We start from the raw sequence: 18,124 nt of genomic DNA on the forward strand, positions 1-18,124 counted from the left end.
CCAAGGATCCCGCTTGACTTTCATCCAAGAACTCCTCCTGGGATTACATAAGCGATTCTTGCTGGTTCTAATGTTTCAGGAATGCCTCTTAGGTCTCCTCCAGAAATTCTTACTTACTATGATACCTTCAGTAATCCCTCTAGAGATTTCTCCTGGCATTCTTGCTAGGATTCTTCTAGGCAGTTTTTCTAGGATACTTTCAGAAATTCCTTTGATTCTTCCAGGCATTTTTTCAAAGACTCATCCAGGAATATCTCCAGAGTGTTTTTCATGGATTACTCTAGATATCCTGGAATTCCTCTTGGCCTTCTTCATGGAATTTCCGCTGAAGTAATCCTGATACAAATCTCTAGAGGCATCCCTATACGAATTTCGGGATTAGTTGAAATTTCCAGAGAAATCTTAGAAGGTATTACTAGGGAAATCTGTAGTGAAATCCTATAGGATTGTACGGAAAAAAAAACTTTTAATTGATTAGAAGGCACAGAATCTTGCTAATTGACAAATTGAGAGATGAATTTTCGAAAAAAAACGAGTTCTGGTGGGATTCGAACCCACGACTCCGTATTCGCTAGACCGTAGTGTGGCTAATTCTTTGAGGATTGCTTCGGCATAGTTGTTTTTTTTTTTAATTTCTTAGATAGTTTCAATGGCATTTAATCAGCAAATTCTTTGGATATTTTCTTATAATTGCTGTGGCTATTCCTCTGAAATTATTCCAGCAATTCTTTTTCAGTTATTTTGCAAATTTCTCAGGCAATTTTACTTTACCATGATTTTTTTAATTCTTTATGATTTAATTGTATTTATACTTATTGCTTCCGGGAACTGCTGAATTGGAAATTCACAAATTCTCAACAGGGCCTGCTCAAAGAAAATCCTATGAAACTCACGAAAAACTTCCTGACAAATTCCCAAAGAAATTGTCGGAAAAAACATCAAAATTACCTTGAAACTTTCAAAGTATTTGCCAAAAGAATTCATATAAGAATTACCAGAGGAATTCCTGAAGAAAATATTAAGCCTTTTTAAAGAAATTGACCAAATCCAATCTCAAAATAAATTGCCGACATATATTCTACAAAAATTTCCACAAACATTCACAAAAAAACTTTCGAAGAAATTCTCAAAGAATTTTCCGAAGACATCGAATGAATTTCTGAAGAAAATTTAGAAAGAACTCCAAAAGTAATTTTCGTAGAATCACCGTGACAGAATAAAAAAAACATTTTTTTTTTCAAATAAATCCACGAAGGAAATTTGATTTCCGAAATCAATTTCCAAAGGAATTACCGAACAAGTTCCCAAAGTAATAATCGAGCTTCCAAAATTTCCAATGGAATTGCTGATGAAATTCCCAAATAAATTTTCAATGCAAGTATTATCGAAATTGACGAAGGTATTCCGAAATCATCTACTGTAGGAATTCCTTACATAATTACTGAAGAAATCTAAAAGAAAGTGTTTGAAGAATTTTCAATAAAATTATAGAAGCGATTTATGGAAAAATTTCCGATTAGGAATAGAGAATAGCATAGATAATGAAAGTCTAAAAAACGACGAAAATCCCAAAAAAAGGTAGAATGACTTGCCGAAGAATTTCCAGAAAAATTGTGAGGATGTTCCCAAAGTCATTGTCGAATGGATTACCAAAGGCTTCACTAAAAGAATTCTCAAAGGAATTGTCTGAAAAGTAACTTGGAGAATTTTAAAAAGCAAATATCAATAGAATTGTTGACATTAACAATAAAATGCTTGAAAGGCTACTAAAAAATTGGCGAAGGAACTCCCGAGAAATCATTTCAAAGGATTTGCCAATGAAATAAAAACCCAAATAAACTCCTAATGGAATTGCCGATGAAATTTACAAAGGATGCGTGATAGGTATTTAGTATCAAATTTCCAACATACTACCAAATAAATTCTTAAAGAGAGATCCAAAGATATTACTGAAGAAATTTGTCAAATCCAAAGGAATTACTGGGAGATTTCCAAAAAAAGTATTAATTGAAATAAATTGCAAAACAATTCCCAAATAAATTACCGGGAATATTTCCTGAGGAATTACCGAAAGAATGTTTTGCCGAAAACATAAATTTCTTGTATACACGTAAAAACCAGACTCGATTATCTGAAATGTAATTTCCCTGTAAAAGTATTCTCGTGTACACGTGGTAGTGTTCAACTAATAAAATAAAAACACTGTCGCCATTAATGGTGTGGTCAAACCAAAAATGCAAATATGTATCCTGATTTTGGAATTTTAGGTATTTATAACTTTAACAATTGTTCTTGAAAACTGTTTTTATAAGGGTTGTTATGTTACGGGTATTTTCGGCTTTCAGTCTTCGCGTAATCATAAACGGATTTATGCTCTACACCAGGTGTAGAGCATAAATCCGTTTATGATTACGCGAAGACTGAAAGCCGAAAATACCCGTAACATAACCACAATCACAGTCGATCCCCATAAGGGTTGTTATCATGCAATAAAAAAAGAGGATGTCATGATGAATACAAGTTACACGCAAATTTGTGTATATTTTATAGTTTCCGAGATTTACAGCTGTGTTCATAAAAATAGCAGTGAGAGCCGTTTTCCATACACAATGGCCAACTTTGACATGCTGTAATTTTGTTCTCCTATGGGCGATTGAGCTGAAAATTTGACAGCGAACTACAAATATAGTGAATATTGTTATAGCAAAATCTGAGAATTTTAGAAGGACGTGGAAAAAAGTTAAACACTATGTGAAATTGATCAAAATAATAGCAGTATTTGTTCTGATTTTTTTAATTTGACAAACAATTTTAAAAATTTTAAATTTAAACATTAACTTGTAATCAAGGCGGAAACTGTTCGAATAGCGTGCGAAAATATTTCTTGCTTCTTCAAGGTAAAGCTACCTTTTAATTTATTTACACTGCTATTATTTTGAACAATTTCACATAGTGTTCAACTTTTTTCCACGTGCTTAGAGAATTCTCAGTTTTTGCTATATCAATATTCACCATATTTGTAGTTCACTGTCAAATTTTCAGCTCAATCCCTCATAGGAAAAAAAAGTTACAGCATGCCAAAGTTGACCATTTTGTATGGAAAACGGCTTTCACTGCTATTTTTATGAACACAGCCTGTAAGGAACACCAGGGCAAGTTGAAACGGGTGGGGCAAGATGAAACAGCGGGTTAACATGATGTTTTTTAATGATGACAAACAGTTTGATCGCCATAACACATAGTTTTTGGTTCAAACAATCTTTTAGCGAAGAAAAAATTTCCAAATTGTATTGAAATCTATTTCAAAACTTCGTGTTTCATCTTGCCCCACCCGTTTCAACTTGCCCCGGTGTACCTTACACTTCTAATAATTGCCCTTGAAAATGTATTGTGTTTAATCCACACAACAAAGGGGTTGTGTTGTCACGATGATTGTTAAGTTCAAAGTGAAAATACAAATTCCATGTATTATACGCAATCAATTTATCAAGTTTTCATACCTCCATGGCAAGTAAAGTGTTAAATCAGTACAACGGATCTCTCTCTCTCTTCTTGGCGTAACGTCCTCACTGGGACAAAGCCTGCTTCTCAGCTTAGTGTTCTATGAGCACTTCCACAGTTATTAACAGAGAGCTTCCTCTGCCAATAACCATTTTGCATGTGTATATCGTGTGGCAGGCACGAAAATACTCTATGCCCAAGGAAGTCAAGGAAATTTCCTTTACGAAAAGATCCTGGACCGACCGGGAATCGAACCCGTCACCCTCAGCATGGTCATGCTGAATACCCGTGCGTTTACCGCCTCGGCTATATGGGCCAGTACAACGGATCGAATTTCCCAGAAAAGTTATTCTCTAAAATATAGTGCGTTTAAATTTGTGGGCTCATTTTTCCCGCAACTGAGAAATTATTTTTTTTTTCTTCATTAAAGTGGCTTTCGCCCGAGGCGAGTTCGGCACTACTGGCCTGAGAAATTGAGGGTGGATTGGTATTTCCTTCAACAAAAAAAAAATTACAACAACCTGGAAGCCACTGAAACTGGCACCCCCTAGGCACCCCCTAGGAAAAAATCCTAGATACGCCAATGCATCCATTCCTCCGGTAATACTTCCTCCTCCCAAATCTTGGTAATGACCCAGTGTAGTGCTCTCACCAGTGCTTCTCCACCGTATTTTAGAAGCTCGCTTGGTAGTTGATCTGCTCCAGCGGCTTTGTTGTTTTTCAACCGGCCAACCTCCTCCTCAATCCCTTGAAGGTCAGGGGCCGGAAGTCTTTCGTCCCAGTCAGTCTGTGCTACAAATGTCTTTTCGGCATATCTAAATTCCACCACTTACAGCTCATTTCAGAAGCTGAGCCTGAGAACATGGTATATTGAAAACTTATGCGATTAGACCAGTTTTATAAGAAAGTCACGGAAACTGCTCCTTTTTTGAATATTTAAGATGGGCTTCGTGTCCGAGCGGTTAGCGGCATCAGTCATTTAGGTATCTCGTAAGCCTCGGAGTGTGCGTTCGATTCGACTTCGTTCGAAAAATGCCAATTGATATTCACCATGAATATCAGCAGAGCATTTGTGCAGAGGGTTTTGTTTACTTTGGTCATCTATTTGTACAAATAAAAAATAAATGTTGAGTAAATAATGGAGACGAATAGAATAGAACGAACGATAAATTACGATATAAGTTTAAAAAAATTATCAACCAACCTAATTTCCTCACGAACAACCAAATTCTGCCGATTGGATATCCTTTCTCAGAATCTGTCAATCCTTCTACATTCTCTTTTCTTCAACCATCCATATTGCATCATAAGCCTTGGTCCCCATTAGAAATCCAGCACGTTCTGAATAAATTATGCTTCAACCTCATCGTCGTCGTCGTCGTCGTCTTCAATTGACCCGCTCTCGAAGTCGTCCATGTCATGGCATGGTGGTACAAGGCTTGCACCTGGCCATTGGATTGTACGTACCATCAGTAGTGCTAGTCTAGAAACCAACAAAAAGGAGCGCAATGTGTATCCAATTCAGCCCAGAAATCGATTGCTCTCGAAACACCATTTCGGAATATTCTGGTCGGAGCTTTCGTACCTACCTATAGTGTGCCAGTAGGACGTTCATTAATGGTGCTGTTACGTGTCCTAGCAGCCCAACGGGGATAGAAGAAAGGTGAAAAATTAAATACACCTTTGAAACGAAATGCAATGGATTTTTAAAGAATTACAAACCGGGAATAGATAAAATACTCTGAACAGGCCAGAATTTTATTATGAAACTTTTCGAAAAATGGTTGATTTGATTGATTTGTCTTTATTAGAGAGACTTTCAGCCCTCGAAAAATGGACCAAAAAGCTATTTTTTTTTTAACATTTGATCTTCCTTCTTCTTTATGGCATAAAGTTCCGACTCGATTAATGCCGGATTATCAGCTAATCGTTCTTTGAGCACTACGTTTTTTTTCCTTCTAAACCATAGGGGGATAATCTGCTCAACACACACGCTAACAGGAAGGTTAGGGTAGTGTGGGGTTAAGGCCGTCTTCTACTACAATAAGTAGTAAAAGCCAGAACTACTCTCTCCTCGATCTACTAAAAAAAACATTCCTATGGTCGCCAAAACCTTCGTCTCTCCGAAACCACCAAGAAGGCATTGCTTCAGAGAGGGGCTAGTGCACATCGCACCCTCAAGGTTAGCTGCGTAGCCTGCAGAAACGAACATCGATGACTCGCTTTGGAGAGTCCATCACGGTAGCATACTGGCGCTTAGCCAGTTCCCCGAGTGGTCCTCACCACTCTCTTTGTCCTCGGAAGGCGGGCATACTCAACCCCGCCCGAGCCCAACTGCAACCGGATGTGACCTGCCCATAAGGAAGGGTATCACTATCACTACCCTCCAGGCCCTATCAGCTGCACCAGAAGGTTGCTAACAGCAAGGATGGGAACACTCACTTGCTATTTTCTCAGCTCAGAAGCGTGCAATCAAGAAACGATGTATGGACGACTTTTGCCTTGTGGTTTTGTCTAAAAGTTTGCCAAAGAGAGTAGGGGTCGCACACGCATACTAAAGCCGGGACAGAGCTGTGAACGCGACTCTCCACGAGATGAGTGTTATTTATATTCACCTCGTGGAGACTTGCTTTCGCCGCTCCCTCACGTTCGAGTAAAACACTATTTTTCAGACAACTTATTTTTGATCTGTCATATCTTGGAAACCAGTGAACCGAATTGAATGAAATGTTGAACGTACATTAACAATATACAAATGCTTCACACACTATTATAACATAGATACTTTTTGAACGTTGAAAAAAATTATCATGGATAGACACTTTTTGGATTTTTCTCGAAAAAATGTTATTTTTTTACGTCAATGCCAATAAATTTTAGTGTTGATGTCCAAAGATTTTCCACTTCTGTTCTCAAGTTATCTTTAATCAGATATATTAGAGCCAATTTAGCTTAAAGGAAGAACACATTTAGTAATTTTTGTGTGGTATTGTAAATTTGACTAATTTTCCTCTATATGGGTAAAAATTTCAACCCGGTATAACTTAATTCGCCGTGAAAAAATACTACATTTTATAACGTTGTATTAAGTACCAATATATTGTTGATAAACGTTTAAAAATTCATTCAATTCGGTTTACTGGTTTCCGAGATATGACAGCTGAAAAATGAATTGTCTGAAAAATAGTGTTTTACCCGAACGGTTCTAACTTCGTGAAAAACTATTCAATCGAGCCCAAATTTGTACCAATGATGCGCATATAACAGATTGATAAACAGTCAAAATTTGAGATTTTTTGTTGCACTCTATGAAAAGTTACAGCATGTTGATTTTTTTTGTGGGAGAAAAAAAGTTGGCTATCCCAAACATTTCGGCCACCCCCTGTATCTTTAAGGATTACTTCAAACCCTTAATTAAATTTTCTCATTAATTTTTCCATGGATTCCTATAGAAATTCCTGCTGAGATTCCTTTAGAAGCGCCTCCAAGAATTTGTTAAGAAATGCCTCTGAGAATTCTTCAAAAATTCTTTCATGGATTTGTTTCTTTTGGCAAAGCTTCTAAAGATTTCTTCAGAAATTCGACCAAAGTTTACTTTCTATAATTTCCTATACAAAAAAGAAATCTCACACCGCTTGGAAAATCTTGCATTGATTCTTCAGAGATTGTCCCATGTCCTCCAGAGATTGCTCAATAAATTTCTGCTATATTCTCTCCTCTCTCTGCTAGATTCTTGAAAACCCTTCATGAATTTCCTCATAAATTCCTCCAGAAAATCATAAATCAAGCTTAACTTTAACAAACACCGTATGTAACATATGTAAACAAAAAAGGGATTGTCATATAAGGCGGTGAATTTCATTTAATACTTTTTGTATCACTCACCTTTGAGGATGATTTGTGAAAAAAATACCCGGATTTTTCACGTTTCTGGAATGCTCAATGTATGAGTTGCTATGGGAACAGCGAACTTCCCCTTCGATTTTCTCCGTTCGTGGATTTTGCTAGATACCGGGTTTGGTAAAGTAAGGCTTGAAATGCGGAATTCCTTCAGAGATTTCTCCAAGTATTTTGTGAGAAAATTTCTCCAGAGAAATAATGTTTGTTAGCTTTTTTCAGGAATTCCTTCTCAAATTCTTCAAATTCTTCCTTTATGTATTTCTTTACAAACTGCTCCAGGAATTCCTGTAATTCTCTTCATGAAATCCATTGGAAACTGTCTCCTGGATTATTCTCCTGATATTTTTGCAAGAATTCCTCCAGAAATTCTTGCATAATTTCATTAATTGATTCCAGCATGTACTCTTCCAGAGACTCCAACAAAAACTTACAGAGATTTTTGCAGAAATTCCTCCAGGTATTCCTCCATTTCCATGGTTCATCTAATGATTACAGAATATTTTCTTACTGATCTTCTTGGAAATATTTTGATTTTACTTCCAAAGGAACCTTTGGTAGAGTTTTTGTAAAATTTTGTTAAAACCAAATGAACTAATCGCTGAAAATTGGTAACATAGATCGTTTGTGGATTCCTACCTCCAAAACTCAATTAAGTAGTGAAAAATAAAATTGAATTGAACAAAAACTCCAGAAGCCGGGGTCCGTAGCGTAGTGGCCACACGTTCACTTCATAAGTGGATGGTCATGGGTTCGATCCCAGCCCCGGCACTTGCAGTTTTTCGTCAGTCGTTCTTCCCCCCGAGAGCGGCTGACACCTGACCCTCTTCTGAGCATATGCTCTAACGGACTCGGAAAACTTGGATATCGGCTAACGGCAACTCATAATGGACCCCCAATCGGACTGGAAATGGAACAGAAGCAACATCGTGCTCTTCATTCTACCATGGACAGGGTAGAAAGTGACAGCAGCGAAAGGCTACAAGTTCGAATTAGAATTAGTGGAATTAGAATAGAATAAATTTAGGCGTTGTACAAAAGTGTAAGTGCAGCCGCCAATTGGAATCGCTCACGCAGTGCCCTAGTGGACAAAAGAGCTGTAAAATTAGGTTAAGTGGTTGAAGAATAAAAAAAAAAAAAAAACTCCAGAAAAGAAAAAAAATATTTTAGATTTCTTGAAGAAGTTATTGCATCATTTATGTTAGGAAATGTCATTTCTAATTATTGTGCTGGCCTTAAAAAGATTCTTGAAATGTAAAATGTGTTCGTACTTATGCTCGTATAGGAGAAAAACATTGTGGAAAATGTTTGAGCGACTCCCAAAATCCATCTTCTAAAGAAACTTTGAAAACAAAATGAATAACTACATTTTTTTAAAATTTACAATGTCCAATTAACGTGGAGCGCCAGTCTGAATGCTTGCCAAGGGCGCCATGGGATCACGCTACGGCTCTGCAAAAGCTATGTTCAATATTCCAAATTTATATATGACATCAATACTACAATGTACTATCATCAGAAAGATAGCCAGAGTCGTTTCACTCCAACGGCGCATACCAATTCCTCCTAATATTTCACAAACGAAGCAGCAATAAGGAATGTGATATGAGAAGTTGAGATTACTTGTACGTTTTTTAACAACATGTATTACAAGTGAAAAGAAAAAAACTCTTTCAACAGCTCTAAATACAGCTTAACTTCATTTCTTAAGGTTACAATTTGCCTTACATTACCCTATCGTTAACTGAATCTGTTTCTCGGTGCAACTACTTTAACCTCGATAAAATATTTCTAAAACAAACTTTTCCGAACTCTTTGTGCTGCTCTGCCTCGCATTTAGCCATCCTCTCTGTTACTGCTCTGATTTTTGGTCTGTTTCTGTAGTTCGGCACCATCGCAACGATGTTGCCCAATAAATGAATGTTTGCATTACACTTTTCCGTTTTTCAGTACTTGGAGTGGTATAGTATGTATATGTAGATGCTTCTTCCTAGGATGACCACTTTTTGTAGTCACTAAATCATACATTTTCAAATCAACACCTCTTTTCGCAGCTGGTTGTTTTGCGCATTCACTCAGCTAGCTAACTGACACACATAGAATAGAGCCAGCGTTGTTGCTTCTATACACTCTTAAACACAAATTAATTTATGCTCACGGCCTCCAAACTGGATGAAAGAAAAACATTTGCACCACACCATCCTCCCGCGCCTTGTATCACTCCACCCCATACGTGACCCTCATCGTTCACCAATGGCGCGCTTTATTCGGTTGATTCGATAACGGTTGAAACACGCTAAGTTACTATTCGTCTAGGCGTTACGGTCAAAAAGCTTCTCGTTGCGTCACACATAACGCTGGGTTACATCGAAAGCTGCTCCACCCGTATGGAGCTTTTACTTTTTGTACGTTCCAATAAATGATCCACAGTTGGGGCAGTAGTGGTTCGCATCTCGGCACGACGTCGAACAGTAGGGGATGCAAACGCAGGGCCAACAGATGAACAGACACAGTAGGGCGGCACAGATATGCGTTTTGGTGGTGGTTTCATACTCCAACCGGGTAACGATGGTTGCCCGGCACGATGGACACACCATGGTAGTTGGGTCTGGGCCGACATTTGGGCTCGAAATGATCACGGTGGTTGGCTCTGAAAATATCAAAGTTGCAGATGGTGATGAGTCAAAGGTCGGTCAGAGAGGTACGGTGGGGTAATGGGTAAAAGTCAGCCAAAACCTTAAACCGGAAATTTGAAGAAACGCGTGAAATATTACGCAACTGTTTGCCCAATCCTTGAAAAATAGTAAAACTTTTTGTTTCACGATCGAACTAATCCCAGTTTTGAGGTTTTGGCCGTCTTTGTGCCACATTAAGACTTATTTCTCGAAATGGGCGGGGCTTACGATTGATATTGAATGAGGTGGACGCCGTGGGCTGCTCTGGATGGGGATAGGCCGATTGGGTGGGCGCATGAAGCTGATCGTAAGTCGGTGGATTAGTCTTTTCCGATTCTGGAGACCAAGGCGGTGATGACGATGATGATGATGAGAATGTTAGAATTTCTTATACTATTTCTGGAACAACACTAAATTATACACTTACCCATTTTAATCGATGATTTTCTCCCCGAAAACTGCTCGACGATGCTAGAAGTTCGACGGTGCTTTTAGAACTGACACGAATCTACTATCGAACCTCTCGGTAAATTAACTTGTGAAACAGTCCACCTTTTTTCGGGTTTATCAGGCAAAATAGTATTTGCAGTAGGGGATTTTTTACTTGCTGATTTCTGATATGATGGACCAGTTATCGCATTGCCTTAAATCAGAACTGTGATATGTTATGGCTTCATACCAACCGTCCGAAGGCAGCTGGCGTCTGATTCATTTCAGCTGATACCGAACCAACTGATAAGTGTGATAATAATTCCTCGTGAGTCAGATTGAAGATTTGCTGCTGCGTTTGTGGAATTGTGTTTATTTGTGGGTGACTCTTGCGCAGAGGTAAATATTAAACCACGAGCGGAAAAAGCACTTGACTGATGAAGCGTGGATTCGATCGATCAAATCTGCAGCAGGAAGGTATTGTGGATTTACCGGCTACTTGTATTCTACCGGTTACTTGAGTAGCCGTTACAAAGTAGCCGTTTTCATATGAAAATCAACTTGATTGTCAAAAAATGAATGTCGCTGAATAGCTAGTGGCAACGAGGAATAGCGCATACAATAAAAATGTTTAAAAACATTTTTAAGTTACTCTTTTTATAAAACGGCTACTTTGGAGGCCATACTGAAGCGACCGGTAGAATACAAGTAGCCGGTAAATCCACAATATCAATGTTTTATGATTTGGTGGCAGTTCTTGGAAGCCGCGTGAACAATAAAACGTCGCGTTATGTTTCATTCTGGCGTAACTTTAATTTCTCACCATAGATTTTTCTTTTTCGCTAGTTACTAGTCCATAACATCATTTTTTCCCACATAATGTCTACCGAAATGCACCATCGGTTGTCCCAAAAAAATCATAGAGAAAACTGAGAGAAAATATATCGATCATCGCAGTTACGCCCGTATGTTGTTGAAGTAAGATACAATCCCATTATGAAATGTTGATGTAAGTGTGGACAAATATGTTAAAACTAATTTGATAATGGAGCCAACTTGCTGTTCTGTGAGGCAAGAGCTCGACCGTTTGACCTTAGATGAATAGTCCGTATTTTTTAATATTTACACCGCTGGAAGACAATTAAATAACTTATGACTATCAATTACAGTAAGAACTATGGTTGCATTTTGGTCTCAACATTTGGTACCTACAGTTTTGTTTTATACGTATTTGTTTTTTTTTTCCAATTTAAGGTTAAAATGAATTCAGATGCGCTAAAATGGTGATATTTTGATGTTTTTCAATTAGCTTTTAACACGACGAAGTTGTAAGTACTGAACGATAAAACAATACAGCTGCCATTTTGATGCATATTTCTAAACGTGAAATTATTTTATGCAATTCAGTATCATAATTTCAATTTTATATAACTCATTTCAGTATCATAATGGCCATTTTTTCCGAACTGGTTCATTATGCAACTGAAATGAGTTGCATAATGAACAATAGTTGTAAAATCTTCATAATGCAACTCATTTGAGTTGCATTACGAATATTATGCAACTTAAATGAGTTGCATTATGAAAAAAATCATTGCATAAAATTTTGTATGGAACTCGTTGCAAAACTAGACTTTTCAGCACTCTTCGTTTTTATCCAACTCGGCAAGCCTCGTTGGATAAATGTACGACTCGTGCTGAAAAAATCAACTTTTTGCAACTAGTTACATAAATAACTATTAAAGATGAAAAATAAATTCTGTGGAGTCACATACTTATTTTACCGATCAGGATAAGGCTGGGGTGGCCTCTGCTGTACATAGTAGCCGTCTCCATTCCACTTAGGTCGCTGCGCTCCACGTCTTCTTGTACCGGTCGGATGACTCTCGAGAACCATTTTAGTCAACATGCTATCCGACATCCTGATGACGTGACCCGCCCACCGTAGCCTCCCGATTTTCACGGTATGGACGATGGTTGGTTCTCTCAGCAGCTGATGCAGCTCGTGGTTCATTCGCCTGCTTCAAGTCTCGTCTTCCATCTGCACTCCGCCGTAGATGGTACGCAACACCTTCGGTTCGAAAACTCCAAGGGCGCGTTGGTCCTCTGCCCGTAGGGTCCATGTTTCGTGCCCATAGAGGACGACCGGTCTAATCAGCGTTTTGTAGATAGTCAACTTCGTGTTACGGCGAACTTTATTCGATCGCAGAGTTCTGCGGAGTCCAAAGTAACCACGATTTCCTGCCACAATGCGCCTCTGAATATCTCTGCTGGTGTCGTTGTCGGCGGTCACCAGTGAGCCCAAGTACACGAATTATTATTTTTTATCTTCTGTTTTAACGAGATTTTTAGCCCTAGGCTAGTTCATCTCGGGACCCACGCTTTACTTCCCTTCCGAAGGAAGAACCCACATTTTGTGAATTTGTCGGGAGTTGGATTCGATCCCAGGTCCTCGGCGTGATAGTCAAGTGTTCTAACCATCACACCAGGTCCGCTCCACAGGAATTCTTCAACCGCCTCAATTTTATCACCGTCGATATAAATTCGGGGTGGCGGGCGCGGTGATTCCTCCCTGGAGCCCTTTGCCATCATGTCCTTTGTCTTCGACACATTGATGACTAATTCGATTCGCCTGGCTTCACTCTTAAGTCGGAAGTACGTTTCTGCCATCGTCTCAAATTTACGAGCAATAATATCAATATCATCAGCGAAACGAAGCAGCTGAACGGACTTCGTGAAAATCGTAACACTCGTGTTAATCCCCGCTCTCCTTATTACACCCTCTAACGCAATGTTGAACAGCAAGCACGAAAGACCACCACCTTGTCACAACCCTCTGCGAGATTCGAAGGGACTCGAGAGTATCCCTGATACTGGAACTACGCACATCACTCGATCCATCGTCGCCTTGATCAATCGTATCAGTTTATCCGGGAATCCGTATTCGTGCATAATCTGCCATAGCTGTTCTCGATCGATTGTATCATACGCGGATTTGAAATCGATAAACAAGTGATGTGTGGGCACGTTGTATTCGCGGCATTTCTGCAACACCTGGCGGATGGCGAACATCTGATCCGTTGTAGCGCGTTCACCCATGAATCCAGCCTGATATTGCCCCACGAAGTCTCTTCCAATCGATGATAGACGGCGGCAATTTGAGAGAGTATCTTGTAGGCAGCGCTCAGTAGTGTGATCGCGCGGTAGTCCCCGCAATCCAACTTGTCGCCCTCTTTGTAGATGGGACACACGATAGCTTCCACCCATTCCTTCGATAATACTTCCTCCTCCCAAATCTTGGTAATGACCCAGTGAAGTGCTCTCACCAGTGCTTCTCCACCATATTTGAGAAGTTCGCTTGGTAGTTGATCTGCTCCAGCGGCTTTGTTGTTTTTACTCGGCCATCATCCTCCTCAATCTCTTCAGGGGTTAGGGGCTAGACATTTTTCGTCGTCCGCACATACTCCTAGATCTGTTACCACGCCACCTTCGGTACTTGCAACGTCGCCATTGAAGTGCTCATCGTAATGCTGCCGCCACCTCTCGACCACCTCACGCTCGCTCGTGAGAATATTCCCGTGATTATCTCGGCACATGTCGGCTTGTGGCACAAAGCCTCTGCGCGAGCGGTTCAGCTTCTCGTAGAACTTTCGTGTGTCCTTAGCGCGGTACAGCTCTTCCATCGCTTCGCGATCTCGTTCTTCCTGTCGGCGCTTCTTCATCCGGAAGACTGAGTTCTGCCTGTTCCGTGCCTGTCTGTAACGTGCCTCATTCGCTCTCGTACGGTGTTGCTGCATTCTCGCCCATGCTGCATTCATCTCGTTTTTCAACTGTTCACACTCGCCGTCATACCATTCGTTTCTGTGATTCGGAGTCGCGAGTCCTAGTGCTGTAGCCGAGGTACTACCTATGGCGGATCGGATGTCCCTCCAGCCATCTTCAAGTGTAGCTGCGCCAAGCTTCTCTTCCGTTGGTAGGGCCACTGCTAACAGCTGTGCGTAGTCTTGAGCCACGTCTACGTTACACCGCTGCTCGATGTTGAGCCGCGGCGTTCGGCTTCGACGCGTGGTGATAACCGTCGAAAGTTTTGAGCGCATGCATACAGCGACTAAGTAGTGATCCGAATCTATATTTGCACTGCGGTATGTGCGGACATTGGTTATATCCGACAAGAATTTACCGTCGATTAGAACGTGGTCGATTTGGTTTTCTGTTTGGTGATCGGGTGATTTCCAAGTGGCTTTGTGGATATCTTTGCGGGTGAATAAGGCGCTTCGGACTATCATACCACGGGAGGCTGTAAAGTCTACGCATCGCTGGCCGTTATCATCCAATACGGCGTGCAGGCTGTTTCGCCCGATTACCGGTCTGTACATTTCCTCCCTTCCTACCTGCGCGTTCATGTCGCCGACAACGATTTTCACGTCACGCGGCGACCAACCATCGTATGTTTGCTCTAACTGTGCGTAGAACGCTTCTTTCTCGTCATCAGGTCTCCCTTCGTGTGGGCAGTGGACGTTAATGATGCTGTAGTTAAAGAAACGGCCCCTAACTCTCAACATGCACATCCTTGCGTTGATCGGCTGCCACCCGATCACACGTTGTCGCATCTTGCCCAACATTATAAATCCTGTTCCCAGTTCATTGGTGGTGCCACAGCTTTGGTAGAAGGTAGCCGCTCGATACCCGCTTTTCCACACTTTCTGTCCAGTCCAACAAAGCTCCTGCAAACGATGTCGAAGTTGCGGTGATGTAATTCGTCGTAGATTGTTCTGTCACATCCTGCGAAACCTAATGACTTGCAATTCCATGTTCCAAGTTTCCAATCGTAGTCCTTATTTCGTCGCGTGGGTCTTTGCCGATTGTATCGAGTCGTATTTTCTTCTATGTTATTCGCAATGGGGATTTTTACGGGTGGCTGATTGGGCCTACGCCAACACTCCTGTCTCGCCGGAGGGCCATTCTGTTTAACGTCTCAACCAACTCTCGGACGATCAGGGGCTGTCCATAAACCACGTGGTCATTGGGGGGGTTCGGCCAATGACCATTTTGTATGGACTAATAAAATAATTTGTATGGACTAACGACCACGCGGGGGGGGGGGTTTGAAAAGTCCCAAAAAAATGACCACGTGGTTTATGGACAGCCCCTCACACTGATGGAGCTACCACCTTGGATCTAGCTGGGCATGGTGCAGCGTTTCTTACTCAGCCGCTGGATGCCAGAACATACGCTGTTTGAGCCGTACCTCCTTGGTGAACAGACGCTCGAGACGTACCTCCTCAATCTAGCTGGAGTCAGAAGAACAACAGATGAGGTAAGAACTTGTGAGGACCAGAGCTATGTTGGACAAAAACTGCGATAAAATTAAAATTGTTACTTGGGTGTTAAAGATCGCCAGCTAAGAGTTTTTTGCTTAACTGGTAGTGCAGCCTGGGCACTGTTGTCCTTCTGACTTCAGCTAGATTGAGGAGGTACGATCCGAGTGTCTGTTCACCAAGGAGGTGCGGCTCAAACAGAGTCAGTCTGTTCTGGCATCCAGCGGCTGAGTATGAAATTCTCCTCCACCGGAAGCTATACCTATGGTGGCAGTCCTACCACGATGGATAGGGGACCTTAGGACAACAACATAATGTCTCCGAAACCCAAAAAACCGTTACTGAAACCGAAAATGAAAGATTACGAACTGATTCAACGGCAACGACTTTTTGCACGAAACAACGGACAACAATTGGAACTTGGAATGCATTAGCCCTAGCCCAGCAGGGTAAGCTGGCACAACTAGCCAATGAGGCATGCCGTACGAAGCTTGAGATCAGGCTTGTGAACATTCGACATTTTTCACTACCTTCGTTTCGTGCGCGACCGCTACCTCTTACACACAACACGAGCGGCAGAACGAAGATCAATAAACAAAAAAGTGGATCAAATCAACGTCGTCTGACATGATGACATTTGCCTAATTCCAGCTTTTCGCAAAATTTGAGCTAATTTTGATTATGATTGGTATAATATTAGTTTAATTGTGTGTGATAAATCGATTACGCCACATACATTTAGCCAAAACAGCTATCTTTATGGGAAAGACATGAACAGAAATCTCCTGAAGACGCAATCTCGGTGTTCCGTACAGTAGTTTGATCGCTTGTGTTGCGAATGTTGGAGACAAAGGCAGCCGAATATCGACGAAAAGATGTCAAAGACTGTGATCGCTATCAGATTGATTGAGATCCTAGGACTGAGCGAAGTCCGCCGAACTTTGGAGAACACAGATTGGAATCGGGCCAAATTCTGCTATACTCTGGCCTACGAGGTGAACACGCTCCTCGACACCGTGGAGTTGGTTTCCTGCTCAGCACTCACACCCACGCTGTGCTTATGAAGTGGGAACCTATTGATGAGAGGATAATTTTAGCCAGATTTAAAACACGCGTTCGAAACCTTACCATGATCAAATGTTACGCGCCAAACGATACTGCCGAATTGCAAGACAAAGAGAACTTCTACAGTCAACTGATTGTTGTCGTGGACAAGATTCTAAAAGGTGATATGAAGATCCTACTGGGCGACTTCAATGCGAAGGTTGGTTCCGACAACTCGGACTATGAGCAATGCACTTCATGGGACGTCATGGTCCCGGAGAAATGAGCGAAAACGGAGAGCTGTTTGCAAAGCTCGACATAGCCCTGCGGCAACACAACAAGGTACAGATAGTCACCATAGCCGTTTGGCTACGAAAAGGTCCAGCAGGGACACAGGTGGCCTTGGTGCAGCTGCCTGTGGCAGACGCTAACAAATCCGTTCTAGTGGACTGTCCGTGGTATGCTAACAGACCATAGTGTGTATGCCAAGTTGTGTATGCGATGTGGAGGTGAAGACCATTAGGCTGCACGGATCCTACCAAGTGCTTGATTTGTTCCAGAAAATCCACGAACAACAAACCAACAGCAGGTAACGCAGCTGATCCACTGTGATACCGCCCAGAAACGGGTGTGTCAGGTAGTCGCTGAGTGGGGGACGGCGTGATGCCTACAGGACCAAGACGAGAGGTGTAACGGCTCCTACAGATAAATTTCCAGAGATGCTGGAGGGAATCATCGAGGGTCTTTTTCCTTGGCTAGTCCTTGGCCTCCTTTCGTAGGACAGCAGAGTACTGGGGTCTGTAAAACAGCTGGGTGCGGGCGTGGGGTTGACCCTGCCCGCCTTCCGAGGACAAAGGGAGTGGTGAGCTCCACTCAGGAAACTGGCTATGCGCCACCATGCTATCGTGAAAGACTCTCCAAAGTGAGTTATCGATGTTCGTTGCTGCAAGCTACGTACGTAGCAAACCTTGAGAGTGCGGTGTGCACTAGCCCCTCTATGAGGCAATGTCTTCTTGGTGATTCCGGAGAAGCAAAGGGTTTGGCGACCATAGGAATGTTGTTTAGTGGGTCGAGGAGAGAGTAGTCCTGGCTTTTACTTCTGTTTTAGAAACGGTCTTAACCCCACATTAAGACTCCAGAGTAATCAGCTTAAAAATTGAAAACCACACAACTATATGTAACATATACACTGTGGTGCATAATTGATCGGACAAACGCCGATTTTCATACAAAATACCCAAGTTTGAGATGTTGTAACTA

At 41.3% G+C, this 18,124-nt stretch overlaps 2 protein-coding genes across 2 annotated transcripts in view; both read right to left on the minus strand.

Annotated features, from left to right (window-relative positions):
- The window catches only part of LOC115253744 (lipopolysaccharide-induced tumor necrosis factor-alpha factor homolog), a 329,801-nt gene that overhangs the window by 269,364 nt on the left and 42,313 nt on the right, over positions 1–18,124 (minus strand). The window lies entirely within an intron of this gene.
- On the minus strand, positions 9,022–10,886 carry LOC115263026 (lipopolysaccharide-induced tumor necrosis factor-alpha factor homolog). Its single transcript, XM_029865957.2, has 3 exons — positions 10,501–10,886; positions 10,302–10,409; positions 9,022–10,048 (listed from the first exon to the last, which is right to left on the minus strand). The coding sequence occupies exons 1-3, from the start codon at positions 10,502–10,504 to the stop codon at positions 9,795–9,797; spliced, it is 366 nt and encodes a 121-aa protein (XP_029721817.1). The 5' UTR covers positions 10,505–10,886; the 3' UTR covers positions 9,022–9,794.

The sequence above is a fragment of the Aedes albopictus genome, chromosome 2, assembly GCF_035046485.1.
Source record: "Aedes albopictus strain Foshan chromosome 2, AalbF5, whole genome shotgun sequence".
Taxonomy (NCBI): Eukaryota; Metazoa; Arthropoda; class Insecta; order Diptera; family Culicidae; genus Aedes; species Aedes albopictus.

Bases quoted from the DNA above. Each gene is read 5' to 3' on its own strand.
- LOC115263026 (XM_029865957.2), bottom strand. The intron at 10,049-10,301 runs GTAAGCCCCGCC...TGATATTTTCAG, and splicing joins CACCTCATTCAATATCAATC to AGCCAACCACCGTGATCATT.